The 25,436-nt window shown below is 40.5% G+C and overlaps 1 protein-coding gene across 1 annotated transcript in view; it reads left to right on the forward strand.

Annotated features, from left to right (window-relative positions):
* Positions 1–50: 50 nt before the first annotated feature.
* Positions 51–25,436, forward strand: part of PARG (poly(ADP-ribose) glycohydrolase) — a 126,522-nt gene continuing 101,136 nt past the window's right edge. The window contains 8 exon segments of the mRNA XM_006165904.3: positions 51–359; positions 362–496; positions 4,620–4,686; positions 5,241–6,224; positions 7,266–7,449; positions 9,123–9,245; positions 9,373–9,456; positions 12,850–12,924. Of these exon segments, the coding sequence (XP_006165966.1) occupies positions 284–359; positions 362–496; positions 4,620–4,686; positions 5,241–6,224; positions 7,266–7,449; positions 9,123–9,245; positions 9,373–9,456; positions 12,850–12,924 (1,728 nt within the window). The 5' untranslated portion in view covers positions 51–283.

Raw genomic sequence — 25,436 nt, forward strand, 5'->3', positions numbered from 1 at the left:
CCGCTTTGCGGCAGTGTACGCCCCGGAAGCCGGAAGCGCCTGACGGTAGCTTTCCGGTGGTGGGAAAGTGAAGGCAGCCAGAGTCAAAGCGGCGCGTCCTGAGGCAGGTGGGGTGCTGCGGAAGAGGGCAGGCAGGCGGCGGCGGCTCGCACCTCCCGAGGGCCGCGGCGGAGAGGGAATGGAGCGGGGAGGCGCCGCGGAGGCGCCGTCCGTCCCGCTCGGGGTTAGGGAACGAGGCTCTGCGCCCGGGCTGGCCCGGGAGCTGTGAGCTGCGGGTCCCAGCATGAGTGCGGGCCCCGGCTGTGAGCCCTGCACCAAGCGACCCCGCTGGGGCGCCGCTGCGACGTCTCCGCCGGCTGCCCCCGAAGCTTCCCCGGCAGGCAGAGGCGCGTCCTCGACCCCAAGGACGCTCCCGTGCAGTTCAGGGTCCCGCCGTCCTCGCCAGGCTGCGTCCCGGGGCGGGCGGGACCGCACAGAGGCAGCGCCACCTCGTTTGGTACGTAGGGAAATAAAAAAATCTTTGTCCTTTGCCTCTGGTCTCAGTCTGAGGACGCAGGGGCTCCAGTCAACCCTTCTGGTATGGTGCACTATTCTGAAGTCCCCTTGAGAGCCCCCAAGGCCCTTAGTGGAGACGGGACGCCGCGTTTTCCCCGGCGCTGCGGTTGTGAGAAACACCGAAAATGGCAGGAGACTTCCTCCACTTGTTCGTTTTCCCCAGGTTTGATTGAGCTACTGCCTTGTTCGTCAAGGAGATCTTGTTAAGCAGTAAGGCGCTCTAGGTGGAAAGAGGCAGTTGCAACTTCACCCATTTCGGTTCGGAGTTCCTGGGTGCAGAACTATTGGACTTAACTGGCATCGTACTTGTCCCTGGTCACAGTGTTACACCAAGAGGAACTTGGCGTTTGCCTCCCAGAGACTTCTTAGGAGAGAAACAAAAGTGGAGCTCAGTATAATAGTTAATAAAGGATAATGAAGTGAACTGATAGGTGAGGGACAGATTGTTCTTGTAGGAAACCATGTGTGCCTAACGTAGCTTGTGGGATCAGAGATAGTCCTGCAGGGGTGAGATGCATATTCTGAGGGCGGGAGAGTGAATAAGAGTTAGCTAGATGAAAGGAAGAAAGGAAATGTTTTGGGCAACTGATGCCTGCAGTGAACTGGGTGCGACTGTTGAATACAGTGAAAAGGGTAGAGTAGTGGGACTATGGCAGGTTCAAAAGAATTAGATCAGACTGGGATATGGAGACAGTACTAAGGATTTTGAACTTTATCTCCACAGGCAAGGAAAGACCAGTAAAGGGTTTTCAGTAGGGAAGTAACTTGATTAGTTGTTTTGTTTTTTTTAATAGATTTTTTTATTTTGAGTGCCTGTGCTTGTTGGAGAGACAGAAAGTGAGCCCCCCCCCCTCCCCCTCCATGACCATGTCGCAATCCCTTCTCCATCCTCCAGGGATTTGGGGCACACACATGCCCAATATGAGCTTCAAGTTGCCAGGTCTGGGACTAGAACCACAGTCCACCATGTAGAAGTCCCATGCCTTAACCACTGTGCCACTCACTGGTCCCTTGATTAGACCTTTTTGTTTGTAAAAAGTCCTTGTGGCTGATGTTTAGAAAATGAAGAAGGACTTGAAAGGGAGCACAAGTGCAGGTCCAAGACTAAATAGTTAGGTGGGAGGCAGTCATGGCCTAGATTCAGCTGTGGTCAGTAGGAACGGGGAGAAGTGGAGAGATTCAGGAGAGAAGGGGATCCTTGGGCGTCTACCTCAGGAGAAATGTAACTACTGGAGAAGTAGAGTAGGGTTCTTGGTATACTTGTGGTAGCAGCTGCTGTGGGCATAGATTAGATCATACAAGCGTGTAAAGAAAGTAAAGATGACCCAAGACAGAACCTTTAGGAACACTGACATTTAAGGATAGGCTGAAAAAAAGCCAGAGAGGTGGGAGGAAAGTGTGGTTTGTGTCATGTCATGCAGAGAAGAGATTTCAAAAAACATGTGTTGGTTAACAGTGTAAGAAGTCGGACAGAAGTCAAGTAGTCTCCTGGTGAATGGTTTACAAGTAGGTGTCTTAGGACTTAGAGTATGGGCGAGACTTGAACTAAGTCTTGAAAGCTGATCAGGATTTGCTCTGTAAATCAGAGGGAAAGAATTACCCAGGCAGAGGGAACAGCACAGACACAAGGTGATAAGACAAGCACAGAATGACAGAGAGACATACTAGATAAGGCTGAGAAAATGGGAGATACTGAATGCTTTTTGAACTTTACTCTGGTTATTGGAGAGACACAAAAGCTTTAAAGCAGGGGAATATCATTAATTCATATTTTAGAAAAGGTGACTTGAGCAGTGACTTTTGGAGTACAATCCACAGTATAAAGTTTATTTGTTACACAGAATACAAAATATATATGTATAACCTGGCAAATATGTCCTATTTATAACTGAAACATGTTTCAGAAATGACTTTCAACCCTTGTTACATGTGATGCATTCTTACATTGTCTGTATCATTTCATGGAAAAAAAATGTCAGTCATTTGTAGTTGTTAAAGCATGGTATTAGAGAAAGTCAATCTGTAGACAGGAAGGCCAGTTGCAGAAAACAAAGAACAGTTGTCTAATAAGTGATGCATTTTAAATGCATAAGGAGGGGTTGGATTTATAATTTAGCATATAGATTTCAGAGATCTTGGTATAGGGGAACTGAAGGCAAATATCATGTATTGTATCTGACTTCTGTGGCTGGGTAATTTGCGGTCCCTTATTAACTATTTACTTGTAAAGGAGGAAGAGTCAGATAGGAAAGAGGACAGCCAGTTCTCAGTGGTTGGATCTTGAGTTTTCTACAGGAAAGGAACCAAATTTTTACAGCAGCAGTCATACTTTCTAAGAACCTTACTGGACACCCAAAACCACAGATAGTACCAAACCCCGTAGATTGTGTTTTTTTCCCCATCTGATAACCGAGACAGCAATTGAATGACTGGTGGGGCAGTAGGGAGTACAGTGTGGATAAGCTGGACAAAGGGGTGATTCATATCCTGTGCTGGATTACACAAGATTTCATCGCAGTCCTCAGAATGGTGCACCGTTCAGAACTTGAGAACGACCTACTTGTTGACCATGGTGACTTCAACCTTGGAAAGGGAAACCATAGAAAAGGCAGGACTACTGTACTTGGGCTGTACTTCATGTGTGTGAATGTTTTCTGTGTACCCGGCACAGGACACCAGTGAACAGGATGTTCAATTTTTATCAAAAAACCCATTGCTTTCAAACTTTGGAACCCTTTTAGGAACCTGGTATTTATTTTTTTAAAGGTCTCTGCCATAGGGTGTGTGCCCTCACTGGATAGAAGAGATACAGAAAAATACAGAGAGGGAAAATGAGAAATTACCCCCTAGGGCTGATGGCCATGCCGCAGTCCCTTCTACCTTCTCCTCCTGGGATTTTGGGCACACATGCAGGCGCCCAGTGTGTTTCAAGTCACCAGGTCTGGGACTCAAACCGTGTAGTCAGCCATAGGGAAATCCAGCTACCTTTAGCACTGCCTGTTGGCCCAGGTATTCAAATTTTAAAAATATAGTCATCTTAGGAAAAGTAGGTAGATGGGAAAATGGGTATTTATTCAGGTTTCTTTGATTTTGTATTATCTGTCGTCTTGTGAACCTCCTGGATTTGGATTGTGGAATCTTGGCTCTGAGTGTGGCTTCCAACAGTTTTTTCATTGCCATTGGGCATGGATACTTGCCAGAGAGAGAGAGAAAAAAAAAAAATCCCCCCCAGGGGTGTGGTCATGCTGTGATTCCCTTCTCCATTTCTCCATGGCACGCAAGTGTATCTGGAATGTCTTTGTGCCCCTGGGGTCTGGAGTCCAGTCATGGTCCACCATGTGGGATCCAGCTCCCTTAACCTCTAAACTCTGGGGCTAGCCCTGTGTGTTCATTTTTTAAGGCATAATTCAAGCACCACTCTTTCTAGGAGATCTTACTTATTATCCCTCCTAACTCCTGTTCCCTGAAGAAGTCTTTTTATGGGAAATACCTACTTCCTTATTTTAAAAAAAATCAAAATAATTAACCCACTTGAGCCTCTTTAGCACAGTGGTTAAACCCCATTGGGGGGTGTTGTGTGCTTGCTTTCTTTTTCTCTTACACATGCACCCTCTGACAACTAAAAAACGAACTAATATTTACAGAGCTTATACCAGATAGTGCCCTAGATACTTTATTACTTAATTTCAAGCTCACATTAACCTCATGAGCGATACTGTTAATTTCCATGTTTCACAGATAAATAATGTGAGACACAGAGAAATGATCTTCTGGTCATAAAGGAAGTCAGTGAGGACCAGGATTCAAATCCACATTTTCTGATTCCAGAGCCTGTGCTCTTAACTATTAAGCCATATAAACTCTTTCATGCTGTAGTCACTTTTCTACCCATGACATATGTGTTAATATTTGTGTTCCTGTCTTATCTCTTAGTACTTGAGTGTGAAAGTAGTAATTAATGTTTGTTCAACACAGAATCTAGTGTAATGCTTTGCATCTATAATATGTTATATATTCAGTTTGCTGGAATATATGCATTAGTTTTTTATTTTTACTTTATACAGTTTTCAAACAAAAGACTATCACTAGTTGGATGGACACTAAAGGAGTCAAGACAGCTGAATCAGAAAGGTATAGAAAAATGCCTATAATAAAATGGATTTTTTTTTGTTTCCTGATATTTTTCTTTATTTCCTATTTTCCTTTACAATGATTGATTCTTGCTACTTAAAAATAATTTTCTATGTTCAAGAACCCTCCTACATACTTGAAATAAAGATACGAAAGAAAAATTGTCCTTATATTTAATATACTTACAGTGTAGTGTTGGCAGCATACACAAAAACATACTGCCTGGTGTGATAAAAGCAGCAATAAAGATGTGAGCAATGCTTAGAGGTTTGCTTAGGGGTGATCAGCATATATTATTGAAGAAGCAAGTGATCAGCTTTACTTTTGGGCTCTAAGGGAAGACTGTGTAAGGAAGTGAATGAAGTTGAAGACTCAAAGGAAAGGCAGGTGCCCACAGGCAGGTAGCTGGGGGAAGGGCACTTTAGGCACACACGCAAAGATAGTCCTGAAAGCATGCTGCGGGCTCAGGTAACCACAGGGAGTTTAATTGTAACGTTGTGAGGGTGTGGTTTGTAAGATAAGTGACCTTTATAGTTCTTTCTGCTCTCTTGTAGTTTGCCTAGTAAAGAAAACAATAATACGAGGATAGAATCCATGATGAGTTCTGTACAGAAAGACAACTTTTACCAGCATAACATGGAAAAACTAGAAAATGTTTCTCAACTAAGTCTTGATAAATCACCCATTGAGAAAAGTACCCAGTATTTGAACCAGCATCAAACTGCAGCTATATGTAAGTGGCAAAATGAAGGAAAACAAACAGAACAGCTTTTGGAAAGTGAACCTTCGACAGTAACTCTGGTACCAGAGCAGTTTAGCAATGCTAATATTGATCAGTCACACCAAAATGATGATCATAGTGAAACAGATAGTGAAGACAATAGAGATAATCAACAATTTCTGACACCTATAAAACTTGAAAATGCAAAACAGACCACTGGTGATGAACAGACCAGAGAAGCCAGAAGCCACCAGAAGTGTAGCAAGTCTTGTCATCATGGGGTGGACTGTACCACCTGTCAGCAGGAGAAGACAGATGTGGTGCCAGAGAGTCCATTGTCAGATGTTGGCCCTGAGGACATTGATGCTGGACCAAGAAAGAACAAATTGAGTAGACAAGAAAGTAGCCTGAGAAATTCTCCTCCATTTGAGAAGGAAAGTGAACCTGAGTCGCCAATGGATGTAGATAATTCCAAAAATAGTTGTCAAGACTCTGAAGCAGATGAAGAGACAAGCCCAGGTTTTGATGAACAAGAAGATGGTAGTTCCTCCCAAACAGCAAGTAAACCTTCAAGGCCCCAAGAAAGAGAGGCCGACACTGAATGCAGGAGACGGCCCTCTGCTAAGGGAGGCGGGATTCGGTCACATTTCCAGTTTGAAGGAGGAGAGGACTGCACGGGAATGAATGATGTGCACGCAAAACTACCTGGAAGTACTTCTGCCTTGAATGTAGAATGCAGAAATTCCAAGCAACATGGAAAAAAGGATTCTAAAATCACAGATCATTTTGTGAGACTCCCTAAAGCAGAAGACAAAAGGTAATTTCCAACAGGAGTATCTCTCCAATAATGTAATACATTTTAAAATTTTTTTTAAGTTTTTTTTATTGTGTGCGTGTGTGTGTGTGTGTGCACGTGCACACTCACCAGAGAGAGAGAGACAGAGACAGAGACAGGGAAAGTGAGAAATCATTCCTCAGGTGGAATGGCCATGCCACAATCCCTTCTCCATTCTCCTCTCCAGATTTTGGACATGTATGCACACTTGCTGACAGGAGTGTCAAGCCTCCAGGTCTGGAACTCGAACCGTAGTCAGCCATGTGAGAGTCCATCACCTTAACCACTATGGCACCTGCTTTTATAATTTTATAAGAAGGTTTAACGAAGTTATGATTCATGGTAAACCAGAGAAATAATTGTGCTTTCTGTAAAGCATTTATGCTAAATTTATACTGATACTTTAAGGTTAAATTCTAAAAAGGCAAGAAGTAGAAAACAAATAAAATAAAAAATTGGTGATCATATTTTTAGTTTCATGAACTTCATGGAATTTATGGGAATCATTAGAACATGGAACTATTACACTGACAGTAGCTGCTGTTTATTTAGCTAGACATTGTTCCAGGCCGCTGTACGTTACACCTTCCCTAACACTCTGGTGGGCAGACAGATAGTATTTTACTCACTTTATAAATAAGAAACCTGAAATTTGGGCTAGAGAATTTCCTGAAATCATGTAACTTGTAGGTGGCAGTACTGGAATTTAAATCCATGTGTGTTGGATCATAAAGCTTGTATTTTTGCCACTATTTCTTATGGTGTCTTAAAGCCCACTAAGTGATTTCTTCTATCTCAGTTTTCGACCTAATACATGTCCTTCAAAATTTCTCCCACAGCCTATTGAAGTAAGTGCTGGGTTTTAATTTAAGCACTCTAAGTTATTCTCTCGATTGTAAACATAAAACAGTCCAAAGTAAGAGAGCAAGGAAGGCACATTTTGAACAATAACATTCTGGTATGTATCCAAGGGAATTGAAATAGTCAATAATTTGTGATCGAATGTATTTGTCTTGACCTTAGAAAAGAACAATGTGAAATCAGACATCAAAGAACAGAAAGGAAGATCCCCAAATACATTCCGCCTCACCTTTCTCCAGATAAGAAGTGGCTTGGAACCCCGATTGAGGAGATGAGAAGAATGCCCCACTGTGGGATCCGGCTGCCTCCCTTGAGGCCATCTACCAATCACACAGTGACTGTTCGAGTGGGTATTAACTTTTGTCTGTGAAAAGAAGAGATGGAAGTCCTGATTTATTGTAATATTTGTTAATGTGAAAAGCAGAGCATGGCATAGAAAGTTCTCGTCTTTTCTGTATATATAAGCTACTGAGCATCTGTAGTATGGAGAAATGTAATAGTTTACTTAATGCAGTACTTAACTAACCAGGATAATGAGTCATTGACAGATGATAAAATTGAACGGTTCAGTATTTTTGAAAACCTCATTGGGTTCTTTTTTTTACCCCCTTTCAATTTAGTTGGAGGTATTTATTGAGCGTCCCTTATATGTTAATACTCGCTAGGTTCCTAAAATTCAAAGTTGTGTATAGTTCAGTACCCTTAAATTATATTACAATTTTGCCCTTTTTTCTGAGCTTTAGATTCTTGTGGATATCTTCATCACTACCTCAAAAAGAGAAAGCAGTATCCACCTAGGCATATAGGTATGAAAGTGAGTTTGTTGTGTTTAAGCGGTTACAAATCTACTGACTTGTCTGGAGTAAATGGTGTTTGCAAAAGAGAGTATGTGAAAACAGGGACCAGCAGATGGTGTCATGGGTATGTCACTGAACTCCCATGCAGTCAGCTGCAATTTAAGTCCCAGACTGGCAACTTAAAAGTCATGCTGGGCATATGTGCATGTGTGCCCCAGATCCTGAGAGGAGACTAGAGGAGAAGGGATTGAGGTGTGGCCACCCCCTTGCGGGGTGATTTCTCTCTCTTTGTTTCTCTCTGATGAGCACACTCACCCTATAGCAAAAATCTCAAGGAGAGTATGTGAAAAATGGAATGACATTTGGAATCAGACTGTAGGTATAATGGGATAAAAAGCCTCAGAATACTTTAGGAGAAGATAATGTTATTCCAACTAGGAATGAGGGTTTTATGCAGGATGAATGTTAAGAGAATAGTTGAAGTTAGGGAGAGGGATAGGAGGCTGTTGGCAGAAATTCAGGCAGGGAATGAGGAGGGCCTGGGGCCCAGATGTGACAGAGTACACGGGACATGTGACTTCAGAACTGCTTGAATGGAGGCGAGCAATGGGAACAGCTGAGGAGGACTTCTGACATTTGCCCAGAGCTGGCTTCTTTCTCCTTTATCCCCCTTTTATTAGAGGGAGAGAACAATATAGGTATTTTGTTTCATTGCTGGAGGGCTTGTTTGTTCTCCAGAAACAGAGAACGAGAGAAAGTGCCCCTTAGCAGGGCATGATCATGCCACAGTCCTCCTCTATTACTCCATTTTGTCCTGTCAGAGTTTTGGGCACCCACTACCATGTGACCAGCATATTTTTCAAGCCACTGGGGCCAGGATTCGAACATTACCAGCCACATGGAATCTGGTTCCCCATGCTCTGTGCTTGATCACTGTTAAAGTAAAGCTGCAGAGATAGGTATTTTCGAGGGAGCCTTGCCATGTTAGGATCTTTTGCTCAGTTTCCATTTAATAGGGTACAGGCATGCACAGCTGTATCCTGTGTTTTTCAGGTTGGCCTTATAACTAAACCCAGGCCTCTCCTGGGGCCTCCAGCCTTCCAAATGATGGCCATGGCCTCTCTCATACCATTGCCTTTAACTACTTTCTTTGGATTATTTATAGACGGTACACTTACAGTTTTTATGCACTTAAAATTGTCTTGTTTACCTTCTATTTCAGGTAGATCTTTTACGAGCAGGAGAAGTTCCTAAACCTTTCCCAACACATTATAAAGATTTGTGGGATAACAAGCATGTTAAAATGCCTTGTTCAGAACAGAACTTGTACCCGGTGGAAGATGAGGTAAGAACAAAACTGAGGTTCTTTTAGTCTCTGAAAGATGATTTGGTACAAACTGACTGGCATCTGATTCTTTGTTGCAGAATAAGACTAATTTTCTCACTTTTTTTTTTTCCTTTTTTCCTAAAAGAATGGCGAGCGAACTGCAGGAAGCCGGTGGGAGCTCATTCAGACTGCACTTCTGAACAAATTCACACGGCCCCAAAACCTGAAGGTATGTTTTTTTTTTTTTTTTTTGCCATTCTTGACTCTTAAAGCTCTTTGAGATGAACCCTGTGTCTCCTCCTTCAAACTTTGTATCATCTTAAGAGACTCAGGTAATAATATTCTTTGCCCTTTTTTTTTTTTTTTCTTTTTTAATCACTGGAGGGTACCTGTGTTTGCCAGAGAGAGAGAGAAAGAAAGCACCACTCCTTCCCAGGGGGCATGGTCATGCTGTAATCCCTCCTCCTCCATCTCGGTCCTGTCGGAACTTGGGACATGTACACACATACACTCTGTGTATTTCAGCGTGTCAGGGCCTGGGCTCAAACTGGTCAGCCATGTGGCATCCAGATCCTTGAACCAGCAGGCCATGGTGCTGACCTTTGGTAACAGCTTCCTTTATATGCAAACTACTTATTCTTGGTGTTACAGAACACTCCTTAGAGACATTGCTGAGTTCTGCTCCATCACTGGGAAATGGGAAGAATTAAAGATTATAAATGACTTGCCTAGAGCCACACGAAATAACTTGGAGAACTTGATTCCCCATCCAATTTCCTTCAATACAATCTTCTCTTTTATTTTTTGTTTTGAAATTATTGTATTTCTGAAATGTCTTTAAAAGTAAATCAGGAAAGAATTACTTCAGCAATATTTGCCCAAAGGGAAGCTGAGTTTCCTAATGATTAAAGTGTACATTAAACATTCTATTTTTTTGTTGCACTTACTATAGCTTCTTGCACTTTAATAATTTATTTACTAATCTTATGTCTTGGCAATAATTCACTTTTTGATTTTTTTATACTTAAATTAAGACTGTTAGGGGAGCCATTATACTGTTTTCTTACTGTCTAAAATGAGTGAGTGCATATACATGCATTTGGGATAGGCACTATAGCCATGGAGACTTTTAAGGCTTTTATACATATAAAATGATAGAATTTTCTGTACTTCTCTGAAAACGATTTTCATTTTCTTTCAGAAATGAAGTTGTGCATGTTTCTTGGGTTTTATAATGTTTTCCACCTGTACTTGCAAGTTATGCTACAACTTTATACACCTTTCTGTAGTTTTTTGTGTATTTTCTTTATTTACAGGAAAAGCATTAAGTTTTTTTGCCATATGAATTTTTTTGTTTGTTTGTTTGTTTTTGGAGAGGTTTTTGCTATAGGGCGCATGCGCTTGCTCGCCAGAAAGACAGAGAGATACAGAGAGACAGAAAGCAAGAAATCACACCCCTCCTGCCCCCCGGGGATGGCCACGCCTTTCTCTTCTGTCTCCTTTTGGGATATTGGGCATGCATGCACATGCGCCTGGTGTGAGTTTAAGCCACCAGGTCCGGGACTCAAACTGCTGTTGAGTACATGGGAGTCCAGTGACATAGCCATTATACCAACTGCTGGTCCCTTCCTTGCCATATGGATTTTTAAAATTTAATTCCTTAGGAACAATGTTTCTTAGTCTTGTAATAGACTTCTTTTAAGTGGACTCCTTTGAAATGGAAAAATTCTCGACCTGACAGGGTTAACTTATTTTTAGGATGATGTTAATTACCCATAAAATATGAAACTATTCATAAATGTAAGTTTCTTAGACTTACAGTGCCTGTAGAGCTATGTCAGATTTTTTCCTTAAGCATGATGAACCTCATTATTTGTTTTGTTTGTTATCACAGTATAAACAATTTGTAGTCAGTATTTCTTTTGCACGGAAATTTCTTCTTCTTTTTTTTTTTGGAGATGTTTTTGCTATAGGCCGCGTGCTCGCCAGAAAGACAGTGAGAAATAGAAAGTGAGAAATGGCCACATTACAACCACAATCCTTTCTCCTCCATTCTCCTCTCAGGATCTTGGGCATGCACATATACGCGCCTGGTGTGGGTTTAAGCCACTGCGTCTGGGACTTTAACCGCAGTCGACTACATGGGAGTCCAGCGACATAGCCATTATGCCAACTGCTGGTCCCAAATCTTTTAATTCTTATTGGAAAATTTTATTTTATGGCTTGTGAGAGAAAAATAAAAATTCTTTTTTGCTGTGTTATATTATGGTTGATTTTTTTTCCCTTTCTTTCTTTTGGAAGAACTTGGGTATCCACTGATTCCAAGTAAATAAGATACACTTTGTTGGCTCATTTTTTACCCCAGAATTTTGGTGATCATTTGTGTGTCATGAGGTATTTTCTAGGAAACTCTTTTGCATAGTGTCAATGTTTTAGAAACGTCTCTAACGATAAAGGTATTTAGAAGGCTCATAGTAGTGATTGATGCAGTGGTTTTTAGTCTTGAGTGCTGCTCTTTCAGTTAAAACATTTTGAGTGTGTAGTCAATATAAGTAGTTTATATATTCTGCATCTTTATTGGTTTATTTATGTAAACATGTTTTATAAATATAAGTAAAATAGGTATTAAAAGGATGAGATAAAATGTAATTATAAATAATAGTTTTTTTTCCCCCCCATAGGGCATATGTGTGCACCAATTAGAGATTGAAAGAGAGAGGGGGAGAGAAAGTTAACATTCCCTAGGGGAGATGACCATGCCGCATCCTTGTCTTCCATTCTCTTCTCTGGATTTTTTTTTTGTGTGTGTGCTTTTTAAGCTGCTACTTCTGGGACTCCATCTGCGCAGTCAGCCGTGTGGGATCAGCACTTAACCATCACACCACCTGGCCGACCTATAAATAGTAGATTTTCTTCACACAGCTGACAGATTGTCTTTATGTATATCTGGTTATGTGTGCATAGTCAGGTATGTGCAAACCAGGTGTGTGATATTGCCTGTTCAGATAGTTAAAAGTTACACCAGTAGATGGCGTAATGTTTTGCTTTTTCATTCTACATAAATATGTAATTTATATGATCTGCTGGGTGAAGATAACCATTTATATGTAGCTGATAAAAATAGGGGAATAGCCAGTTGTGTGTTTTAGGGAGTGCTTCTCAACTCTTTTTTTCAGTATTGCTTTCCACTTCAGGAATCTAACATTTCTTTCTTAATCTTGCCCCTCCCCCTCAGGGAAATTTACTAGTGCAAATTTACTGTATCTGTATGTATAATGTGATGCTTTTGAGGGCATGGAACATTGTGATGTGTATTTTTATTTTTTTCTCCCAAGATCCAATTTTGTCCACTTGGAATATATCACTTCTGTTGAGAATGTGTGCCTTAGGGTAATTACGTTTTTTCCCTCTATTACTTGACCTTTCTAATACCATTTTTCTTAAGCAAATCATGAATTAGTTTGCTTCTACTTGTCCATAGCTACTGGATGGAGTAGATAATGGTAGATGGAAACTTTTTCATCATTAAGAAATTTACTGGAAATAGTTCGTAAAAGACAGAGCTATATATTGATAATTCATTTGGCTATATCATGAGGTTCTGTTTCTGCTTTTTCCATAGGATGCAATTCTGAAATACAATGTGGCATATTCTAAGAAATGGGACTTTACAGCTTTGGTTGATTTCTGGGATAAGGTAAAATTATGTTTACTCCTTTAACTATGAAAATAATAGGAGAGCTCTATAAGAAGATTTGAAGAACATACCTATGATTCTGCTACACTATCACAATGGTCATCTTTCATTTTTGTGAATTTCTTTTTATTTTATATACATGTTCAGGTAACTATAATTAGGAATTAATATTGAATTTTATTTTATTCTCTTATAGTATGCATTTTCTGTTATATTGTCATACCCTTGTTAATATTACCAGTGGATCCTAATGTTCCATGACTAGATCTGCAGATTTAATCATTCCCGTGTTCTCAGACATCAAGGCTACATACAGTTATACAGAGTCATGTCTGCGTGTATGAGTTTGTGTGTGTGTGTGTATTTTTCTCTATATTTGATATTATTTCTTTAGATGAGTCCCAGAAATTAGGTGACTATGTCAGAGGACACAAAACATTTATGGCTTTATGTGTCACAAAGTGATTTCTCACAGGGGATTGGAGCAATTTACTGTGCTACTACTGATAAGTAAGAATACCTTCCACTTTTTTTTTCTTTTTTTCTTTTAAATTTTTAAATTTATTCACTCATTTATTTTAATTTGACCAGAGAGAGACTGAGAGAGAGGAAGTGAGAAAGCAAGTCACTAGATTCAGGACTTGAACCATGATTGGCCATGTGGTTGTCTCCAGCGCCTTAACCACCACACCACCTGCTGGTCCCTCTTTTTTTTTTTCTTAAGGTTTTTACCATAGGGCTTGTGCACTCATTAGAGAGGGACAGTGAGAGAAAAAGTGAGAAATCACACCCCTCTCCCAAGAGGGGATGGCCATGCCACAATTCCTTCTCCATTTTCCTCTTGGGATTTTGGGCGCAGATGCACACATACCTAGTGTGATATTTTAAGCTGCAGGTCTGGGACTAAATCTGCAGTTAGCCATGTGGGAGTCCAGTGCCTTAACCTCTATGCCACATGCTAGCCTCAGAATACCACTCTTGTGGTACCATTAGCAGAGGGGCACCAGTCATTTAAAAAATGGCACTGTATATATTTTTAATATTTTATTTTAGAATAATTATAAATTCAGAATTTGCAAAGAAATTTGCAGAGAAATCCTAATTGCCCTTTATCCCACCTTTTTCAGTGTTGACTAGTATTATTATAAGTAATACCAAAACCAGGAAATTGACGTAAGAGTGTAATTTAGATTTCAGAAGTTATAAATGTAGTCGTTCGTATTTATGTATAGTCAGTTATGTCACATGTTATAGGGGCATCGTGTAATGACTACCATAGTCAAGATAGGGGGCTGTTGGGTCACTGCTTTACTCACCATACCGCGCCTTAGGAGCCATACTGAATCATCTTTCTAATCCCGGCAGCCACTCACCTGTCCTTGAGCTCTGTAGTTTTCAAGTTCCTTTTTCTCACTCAGCATATTTCCCTTGAGTGCCATTCAAATGGATTAATTTTTTTCCTTTTTATTGCTGAGAAGTATTCCATGGTATAAATGGATCATATAATTTAACAATAGCCCCATTTAAGGATTTTTGAGTTGCTTCCAGTTCCAGGGTTTTACAACTAAAGATGGTAGGAACTTTCATGTACAGGTTTTTTTTTGTTTGCTTGTTTGTTTTTAAGAGATTATTGCTATAGGGTGCCTGTGCTCATCAGAAAGACAGCAAGAAATCACCTTTTCCCTTGAGGGGGGAGTGACCACACTGTATTCCCTTGTCTTCCATTCTCCCCTCAGGATTTTGGGCATGCACACATACCTGGCGTGAGTTTCAAGCGTTCGGGTCCAGAACATGAACTGTGGTCAGCTGTGTGGGAGTCCAGTTACATAACCATTATGCCATCTGTTGGTCCCTCATGTACATGAATGTAGTTTTTTATTTTGTGAGAGAAATGTGCAAGAGTGGCAATGGCCAGGTTGCTGTAGGTATATTTTTAGTTTTTTGAAGAAAATGCCAAATTACTTACCAGAGGAGCTATACCAAATAATCCCAATAAACCATTGCCAAGTAATTAAGCCCTTCCAACCAAAGAAGCTGTCATATACAATTTGTTTTAGAAATTTATAATTTGATTCTTCAGCTTTCTAAAATTATTTTTAGTCATCCAAATTGTTTATGTTTCATGAATATAGAAACTAAAAGTAATTTTGAAATAACTTTTTCTTTCTTTCTTTTTTTTTTTTTTTAAGTTTTTGCTATAGGGTGTATGTGCTTTTGGGAGACTCACACTGAGAGGGAATGGGAACACACTCCCCCATGGGGAATGGCCACACTGCAGTCTCTTCTCTCAAGATTTTGGGGATGTATGCATAACACATGCCCAGCATGATTTTTTCTTTCTTTTAAGATTTTTTGCTATAGGGCACATGCACTCGCCAGAGATAACAGAGAAACAGAGAGAAAGTGAGAAACCACGCCTTAGGAGAAGATGGCCAAGCTGCAGTCCCTCCTCTATTCTCATCTTTGGATTTTGGGCATGTATGCATATGCATCAGGTATGAGTTTTAAGCCGCTGGGTCTGGGACTCAAACTGTTGTCAACTATGTGAGAGTCCAGTGCCTTAACCACTGTGCCACCTGCTGCCCCTTCCATGACAGATTTTTAAATTTCCCTTGTGGCACTGCTACTCTGCCTTTGCCTTGCTTTATTTGTGAAATGTAGACATCATCTATTATGTTTAAAGTCTCGTGAGGCAGAGACTGAATCTTATTCTACTTTGTGTTCATATCAGTGAGTATAGTGCCTTAAACGTACTAAGTGTAAGGCATGTACTATGCATAAGTGCCTTACATGAAGCATGTTTTCCATAAATATTTATGGGCCTGATCTCAACAGGGGTTGGGTAGTCATACTGGTTTTCAGGAATTTTAAGGTCAGTGGAATATGATCTGTTGTTAGAAGTAAAGGTTCAAGTTAATAAAAATGGCACAAGACACACCCAGATAGAACAAACGTCTTCTGTGTGCTCTTTTAGCTAGGCTGTTGCAGCACCCATCGCTTGTTTCTGGTGATATTAGCACACAGAAGCTCTTCCTGTCCTCGAGTACCGCCAGGAGGGAGCCAAAAGAAAGTGTGATGGTGTCAGGAATCAGATGTTCAGAGTTTTGTGAATCCTTGTAGATAATACTACCTATTAATTTGCAGAGCCTGAAAATATGACTTTACATTTCTTTTTTGTTTTGTTTTGTTTCTGCTATAGGGTACTTGTGCTTACCAGAGAGAGACAGAGACAGTGACGGGGAAAAATGAGAGATCACTCCCCAGGGGGGATGGTCACACTGCAATCTCTACTCTCTTCTTGGGATTTTGGACACACATACTCAGCATGATTTACTTTCTTTTTTCTTTTTTCTTTTTTTTTTTTGAGAGTTTTTTTTGCTATAGGGCTCATGCGCTCGCCAGAAAGACAGAGACAGAGAGACAGAAAGCGAGAAATCACCCCCCGGGGGGATGGCCACACCACAATCCCTTCTTCTCCATTCTCTCCTTGGGATTGTGGGCACACACACCCAGCGTGAGTTTTAAGCCACCGAGTCCAGGATGCGAACCGTGGTCGACTACATGGGAGTCCAACGACATAGCCATTACACTAACTGCTGGTCCCAGCATGATTTACTTTCTTGGAGAAATTTTTCCTATAGGGCATGTGCACTCACTGGAGAGACACAGAGATAAAAAGACAGAAAGCAAGAAATCATCCACTGGAGGATGGCCACCCTGCAGCCTTTTCTTCTCTATTTTCCTCTCGGGACCTTGGGCACGCATGCATACGTGCCCAGTGTGAGTTATAAACCTCCAGGTCTGAGACTTGAACTGCAGTCAAACATGTGGGAGCCCAGCAACGTTACCGCTAGTCCTACTCAGCATGATTTTCAAGCCAGTGTGTCCAGGACTTGAACTGTGGTCAGCCATGTGAGAGTCCAATGCCTTACTTAACCACCATGGCACCTGCTGGCCCCGTGACTACATTTCTAACAAGTTCCCAGTGGTGTTAGTGCTGGTAGTTTGAGAACCATGTAGGGAGAAAAGAGCATGGCGATAGAAAGAGGAATTAGGATTTTTGGTCTCAGTAACCTTGGACAATCATATGGCCTCTGTATCTCACCCTCCTCCCTTGTTAAATATACAAAATCACCACTTTATCCACGTTAATGGCATGTTCTAAGGATACCGCCTCTCTATCTGAAATCATTTTTAAGATTCTAGAGTAATAATCAAGCACACTGTTACTTTCTTTTTTTTTTTCTTCTTCTTCGCTATAGGGCATGTGCGCTCGCCAGACAGACAGAGAGAAACATAGAGACAGAAAGCGAGAAATCACCCCCTAAGGGGGAAGGCCACGCCACAATCCCTTCTCCTCCATTCTCCTCTCGGGATCTTGGGCACGCACGCACATGCACCCGGCGTGAGTTTTAAGCCACCGGGTCCGGGACGCAAACCACGGTCGACTATGTGGGCGTCCAGCGACATAGCCATTACGATAACTGCTGGTTCCCAAGCACCCTGTTACTTTCTTACCTGTAGAAAAAAATTTTAAATGCAATTCTATCCATAAATGTGGATTTTTTTTTTACCTTACTATTTTAGAACTCTTTTTAGAATTATTTATTTGATTTTATTTATTCACCTATTTATTTTTTAATTTGACCAGACACATACACAGAGAGAGAGAGAGAGAGAAAACAAGCCTTCAGGTTCAGGAATTGAACTGTGGTTAGCCAAGTGAGAGTGTCCAGCGCCTTAATCACCACGCCACCTGCTGGTCCCAATTACCTTATTATTTTAAAATGGACATCTTGGTTCCTGTGTCTGTTGTATCACTGATTTCTTTATGATAGAACCCTAGGATTATAGTTATCAAAGAATGTATTACTTTGAGGTCTTTGATATATGCTGCCAATTTGTCTTCCTGGGAGGTTTTTCTGGTTTCCAGTTCTCGCCAGCAGTTTGTGAGACTCCTCTACCACCTGCCCTCCTCGGTGTGCCCACGTTTAGAGCAGGGTAGTATGAGGACAGTGCCCTGTACGGTGTGAGCGGGCGAGGAGCTGCTCTGTTAAGTTTGTTCAGCAAGTGTGCCTGTGAGATACTTGGTTCTCTTAGAAAAGCAGATTTTGGATAGAAATATTTTCCAGTAGTTATAGTGAGGTAAAAAATAATCCAGTAGTTATAGTGATATATCTGTGTGGGATATGAGAGTTCTTTATCCATCTCAGAGTCCAAGCAAATAATTAAAAAAAAAAAATGGGATTTCTATTTTGAAATCTAACTTGCCATACAAGCTGGACATCATTTTTCTTTTAGGCCCACCCTCTCTATACAACATTTTCCCCGACCTAAGGAAAAATTGTTAAATTGCTTTTGAGGAAAGAAGGAAAAGTATTTATCGAGGATACATAAATTCCAAAAGAAATATACTATTGCATTTAATCCTGAAATACTTTTGTGATGTGTAAGTAGCATGTTTAATTTAGAGAGGAAAATATAATTCAGTTTAAAAAGGTTAAAAATGGTGTTCAGAGACCAGCAGATAGTGTAATGGCTATGCCACCAGACCCCCATGTAGTTGACCACGGTTCAAGTCCCAAACCTGGTGGCCTGAACTCAAGCCGGGCATGTATGCATACGTGCCCAAGATCCTAAGAAGAGAATAGAGGAGTAGGGATTGTGGTGTGGCCATCCCCCTTGAAAGGTGATTTCTCACTTTCTGTCTCTCTGTGTCTGTCTTTCTTTCTGGTGAGCACATGTGCCCTACAGCAGTGCCCCCCCCCCCAAAAAAATAAAATGGTGATCAACATTATATGTTTATTAAGTGGGCAAATATAGGTGTGTCCCAGCTCAGTGTTTGCACAGAACAGGTGACCAGTAACTAATCATTTGTTGAATAAAAAACTGTTAAACTCCAAAGCCTACGGCCTCTTTGTTGTAATAATGTTGATCTCAAGCATACTAAATACTCCTGTATATAAGGCACTGCACTACAGAGGATACGAATTAAGAGCCTTATCCTCAAAGCTGGGGCCGCTGGCTGTGTCCATGGACAACTTGTAAGTGGGCAGAGTGGAAGTAGTGCTATAGTAGAGCCTAGTGTGCCTTTCAAGGGCAAGAATGAGTTTCATTTTGGGTCATCATTCAGATGTTCTAGAGGCCAGGGTGCTTGGATGGTTTACAGTATAAAGTACATGAAAGACAAAGGAAATACATGTACTGCATAAATAGCATGTTAAATGCGGCGGTGTGAGAGATGGAGTTTAAAGGCAGCCCTCAAGTCGGTAATGGAAGCTTTATTCCAGTGTCCAGAAATCGAACATCTCAGAGTGTCCTTGAATCTCAATGTCTTTTCACTCCTAGAAAGGTATAAATTCTGATACAATAAAAAGTTGATCAAACCGATTGATATCTTTGCCACTTTAGTTATCCGAATATAACATTGTACATTGTAATTTCAGGGGCTTAAATGGGATGCAGTGGTTACTTTTGGCAAGAAGTTTAGTTATATTTGATATCTTGAGATAGCAGTAAAACATGCCATTGCTTATGATATCTCTGTCACCTTGCTGTGAGGTGGTCATTTTCCCTCTTCTTAATCAGAACACTCAGACAGGAACTACTTACCCCTTTATCTGGTGACCTTTCCCAGAAGCCTGAAAGGATAATATATAACAAGTTTTAGTGTGGATCATAAATATGAGATGTTTATCAAGGTACAGATGATAGTTTTACAGTTCTTTAGAGCGAGGAGTTATTACACGTTTGACCTTCTGATTTTTACTTATCTTGTAAACATATAGAGGGTTGGGGAAATCCCTTCCATTTACATTTATTTCTCATTGTGCTTTTCAGATCTTTGCTTATATATGACACACACACGTGTCTTGCATTGTCTGCATTCTGGAGTGAATCCGTTTCTTTATAAAGGGCTCTTAAACATCGTTTATTAACAAAATTTAGAAATCCTTTCCTTAAATGTCTTTGAATTCTGAGTGGTGCAAAGGAAAAGAAATCAATTTCAAATATCAAATTAATATTTTACAGGGTTTTTTTTCTTCCTTTTTAAGGCTATAGATGTTTATTTCCTTAGAACTCTTCTTGGGTTAATTCTGTGAGTAAATGGATTTTATAACACAAAGTAACCTTAGAAGGATTTGATACAACAGTGTGTTACTTGATGATTCCATGTTAGTATTATTGCCTCCATAGTAGTATTTGCCACAAGGAGTAACAGACCCAGTGTCCTTATCCTGTTAGAATGGAAAACCCAATGAAGGTCACAGTGACAGTCTGTTACTTTGTAATTCAGATATATATATATATATACACACACACACACACACACACACACACACACATATTTTTTTTTTTCAAATTTCCCCGAAAGGGGTATTTTATTGATTACTTTATTCCCTTACAAACAGACCAACTCTAATCAAATGAGGTGAACATTCACCTCAGGATTTTGCCATCTTCATAATAGAAAAGATGAGGCTTAGACCTGGATCACTTGACCCTTTCTCTTTATCTCCTCCCAGTTCAAAATGCTTACATCTCTTGATAGCCAGCATTCTCATAGATCTGCAATTGGGCTCAACACATTCAAGCCTCAGCACAATCTTTGTAGTTTTTGCCTTTTTCCAGAAAATAGGCTTAGTCTGTCCACCATAGCCACTCTGCTTCCTGTCATAATGTCGCTTTCCCTGAGCACACAGAGAATCCTTGCCCTTTTTGTACTGTGTCACTTTATGAGGTTGGTGCTTGCCACACTTCTTAGAAGGTCCGGCGGGTTTTAGGGACGTTCACCATGCTTGCGGGCCTGCTATCTGCACAAAAAAAGCTAATTTAGTTATATATTTAGGTGCTGTTGAGTTCAAATGACTGTTATTTAGTGTTTGTTTGTTTGTTTTTGTTTTTTTAAACATCTTGAGTGCTGGTATTGGTTTTCCTCACTGCCAGCTGTTAGAATTGCTAGGAACAAACAGTCTCTGTTTTATGGCCCTTCTGGGTAGTGTTCCACAAAATTAAATCCAAACACTCCTTTAATTTATATTCTAAATGAATCGATATACTACTCCAGGAATATACTTACTCATTTTTCATAGGAAAGTTTAACAAAATGTGTTATACATTAGAAAAGGTTCTCTATTAATGCATTTTGAAGGAATTTTAAATACTTCCATCTTATCACACCTCTGGCCCTATTTTTTTCTTTCTTAGTAAATTACGTTGTAAAATTTATGTGGTATATTTGAGCCACAGTGATTAGAGAAAGGCATAGGGAAATGTTTAAGAGGGGTTTCTTCTGTTCCTCTGATGCTGGCTTCAATTTCTGGATCTGAATGGTAATTAAAAATGGATATTTGCTGTATAATTATTTGTTAGACTATACATTAAATGTGCTTATTTTTTGGATGCACATTTCTTAATAAGTATAAAATATTAAATTATTTAATATGAAGAGCTTTAATTTCTAAAATTTATATAGCAAAAGTATTCAATTAGTTTTTTTTTTTTTTTGAGAGGTTTTGCTATAGGGCGTGTGTGCTCACCAGAGAGACAGAGACAGAAAGCGAGAAATCACCCCCCGGGGGGGATGGCCACGGCACAATCCCTTCTCCTTTTGGGATCTTGGGCCTGCACACACATGCGCCTGGCGTGAGTTTTAAGCCACCGGATCCAGGACTTGAACCACAATCGACTACGTGGGAGTCCAGTGACAAAGCCATTACCCTTACTGCTGATCCCCAATTAGATTAGCTTTTGAAAATAAATCTAAGAATTTTTGTGACTATTCTATCTTCATTTCCATGTTTAGTTTTATGTCTGAAATTGAAAAGATAAGAGTGAATAAGCTTCTCATTTTTTCCTTTCATAGATTTATTCATAAAGGTTGCCAGACATAATTATTGGGTCATCTGAAAAGTCATGGTGTATTTTTGCATAGAAAAACACATCATGATTTTTCTCATGATCCATTTAGTAAGATGAGGTTTTTGTTTGTTTTGTCTTTAGCTGCTAAAAGCAACAAGAGAGAGTACAAGAGAGGATAATTAGAAGTAAAAAATAGGGACCAGCAGATGGCATAGCAGTTACATCACTGGATTCCCACATGTTCGACTGTAGGTTTGAGTCCCTGATCTGGTGAGTTGAAAATCACATCTGATGCGTGTGCTTCAGTGGCTAAAACTCCAGGAGGAAAATGGAGGAGACAGGATTGTGGTGTGGCAATGCCCCCTAAGAGGTGATTTCTCACTTTCTCTCTCACTGTCTCTGTCTCTCTCTTGCAAGTGCACATACCTGAAGGTGAAAAAACTCTTAAAAGAAATAAAAAATGAAAAAAAATTAACACTTTTAAGTAAAAAGATTTTATTATCGTAAGCTAATAATATATTCCTCATTAGAAGCTACTTTTAATTAATTAATTTTTTCTTTTCTTTTTTTTTTTTTTAAGAATCACCCACTTTATTTACCATTGTTATTTTTAAAAACTCAAGAGAGAGACATTAGAGACAGAAAGCGAGAAATCACCCCCCAGGGGGGATGGTCACGCTGCAATTCCTTCTCCTCCATTCTCCTCTGGGGATCTTGGGCACGCACGCACACGCGCCCGGCGTGAGTTTTAAGCCACCGGGTCCAGGACATGAACCACGGTCGACTAAGTGGGAGTCCAGTGACATAGCCATTACGCTAACTGCTGGTTCCCTAATTAATTAATTTTTTGAGAGATTTTTGCTATAGGGCACTTGTACTCACCAGAGAGACAGAAAGCAAGAACTCAATCCCCCCCAAAGAGGGGGATGACCACACTATAGTCCCTTCTCCATTCTCCTCTTGGGATTTTGGCACATACGTATCTGCCGAGTGTGGTCCGCTCACAGTCCTTTTTCTTCCATTTCTCCATCCATGTCAGGATCCTGAACATGTGTACCCAGTGGGTGCACCAGTGGGCAGGGATTCAAACTATGGTTGTCCATGTGGGACCTGGCTCCATCTGCAGGACGTTTAACCACTGCACTATGGAACCAGCCCCCAAAAGAGATCTTTTATTGCAGCTTAGAAATTTTTGCCTTTCGGTACCAGCAGGTAGTGGTATGGTTGTGTTGGTGGACTGCCACATTATCTGCTACAGTTCGAGTCCCAAACCCTGTGGCTTAAAACTCATGCTAGGTATGAGCCCAAAACCCTGAGAGGAGAATGGAGGAAAAGGGATTGTGGCGTGGCCATCCCCTTTGGGGGGATGATTTCCCGCTTTCTGTCTCTCTTTCTCTCTGGAAAGCACATGCACCGTATAGCAAAACAACTCTTTTTTTGGAGAGGTTTTTGTTACAGGGCACGTGTGCTTGCCAGAATGACAGAGACGGAGAGATGGAAAGCGAGAAATCACCCCCCAGGGGGTATCACCGCGCCACAATCCCTTCTCCATTTTCCTCTTGGGATCTTGGTTATGCACACACACACACTCATCCAGCGTGAGTTTAAGCCACTGGGTCTGGGACTTGAACCATGGCTGACTACATGGGAGTCCAGCGACATAGCTGTTAACGCCAACTACTGGTCCCACAAAACAACTCTCTTTAAAAAAAAAAAAAAAGAAATTTTGCTTCCTTTGCCTTTGCTATAGTTAATAAATATTGAAGATGCATTGTCCTATCAGCTGTTCTCTTGTGACTGTCAGAGAAAAGCTGTTTAAAATGGGTTTTCCTATTAAAAAAAAGTAATTCTATCAGTGATGAACTAGCATTTTGTTGATGTATTCCTTAATTTCAGAAGGTAAATGGGGGTCATATTGAGTTTTGAAGGATGCAGATTAAGTGGATCAAATTATTAATGCTCATGCCATCTGTTTCTTTTTTTTAACTTGCTACAGGGCACATGTACGTGTGAGAACCTCCTAAATGGGGCATGATTACATCACAGTCTTTCATCCTGTCAGGGTTTGGGGCATGCATGCACATGCTCCCAGAATGTTTCTCAAGGTACCAGGGCCAGGTTTCTGGCTCCCTCTGCACAGGGCCTAACCACTGTGCTCTGGTGCTGGCCTGCTTCCGAGTTCTCACTGTGTCATTTAAAATGTAAGAAATAGCTACAACGTAATTCATCATTCCCCAAGGAAAGTCACGTGCTGTGACACTCTGTTTAACTAAAATACACTTTCCCTTCCTTTTAGTTTTTTGCCGTAGTGCACTTTCTGGAGAGACAGAGGAAAATGAGAAATCACCCCCCACCCCCCGGGGATGGCCACATGGCAGTCCCTTCTCCTCCATTTCCCTCTTGGGATTTTGGGCACACATGCACAATGCACATGCATCCAACAAGATTTTCAGGTCACTAAGTCCAGGATTTGAACTGCAGCTGGCTGTGTGGGAATCCAGTGCCTTAACCACCATGCCACCTGCTGGCCCCTAAAAACAACACTTTTTAAACTCTTGTGACCATGAAAAACTTTTTAAATTATAAAGTATTGACAGAACATCGATAGAAACTCAGGAGAAACAACACAAGCTTGTATTAAAATAGAGTACAAAAAATAATATATGTAGAGGAATCGCTAGATGAAATAAAGTTTTGATTCATGTCTTTATTAAAGGATAAAAAGTTAAAACACAGTATATTGAAATTATTGGGCAGAAATCCTAGCATAAGTAATTTCTTATTAAATAGCATAGAACACAGTAGCTGTGTGCTTACGTAGTACCTGAGCAGCCACACATTCGTGGCCTTCCGGGGGTGGCGTACTATTACAGATAGCTTATGTTAGTTATAGCTTGGTGTTTTTCGTGTCTTAAACATTTTGATAGGAAAATATTGGTAATAAAAATATTATTAGGGGTTTTTTTTCTCTCTTCATTCTCTACCCTCATCAGGCTCTTTATAACTATTTTACAGAAATGTTCTTTAGAATAGTTTGGGAAAACCTGACCTAAGGCAGTAGGTGGTTCTAACAACTGTTTCAAATGAAAACATGTGTCTTTACCCAGGAACCAGTTAGGGTTGCGACCCTCCTCCCATGATACACAGACTACGGGCAGACATAGACTTCTGAATGCATGTGTCATGTTGTTTCTTAGCTTCTGACTGAGAATTCTTCATAGGTCATTTATTTCCTGGGTCTTTCTTCAACACTTAAAAAATTTAAAGTATCCTTGTTTTATTTGTCATAAAGAGCCTGCAGCAAAGTCCTAATCAAATGAAAGCAGCCTTCAATGTTTCATAAGACTACAGCTAATGTCTTTATCTCTCTAGCTTTCGAATCTCTGATACGGAGTTCAGTGGAAATTTAACCTTTTTGGACTTCTTCCCCTGGTGACTCAGTCTCTGGAACCAATAAGGTCTGCATTACTTTATAGCACAACCTAATGTAATTCGTGCGAACCGTAGGTGCCAAAGGAGTTAATCAGAGCCACTAAACTATTAAAACAGATGAATTGTGACTTTTATAGGAAATATGTGGAATTTCTCCCTGGTTTGATTATTGTGTGCTTTGGGATTGGGACATATGTTGTGAGTCTTGTATTCATGAC

Source organism: Tupaia chinensis, unplaced genomic scaffold (assembly GCF_000334495.1).
Source record: "Tupaia chinensis unplaced genomic scaffold, TupChi_1.0 Scaffold144071_2, whole genome shotgun sequence".
Lineage (NCBI taxonomy): Eukaryota > Metazoa > Chordata > Mammalia > Scandentia > Tupaiidae > Tupaia > Tupaia belangeri.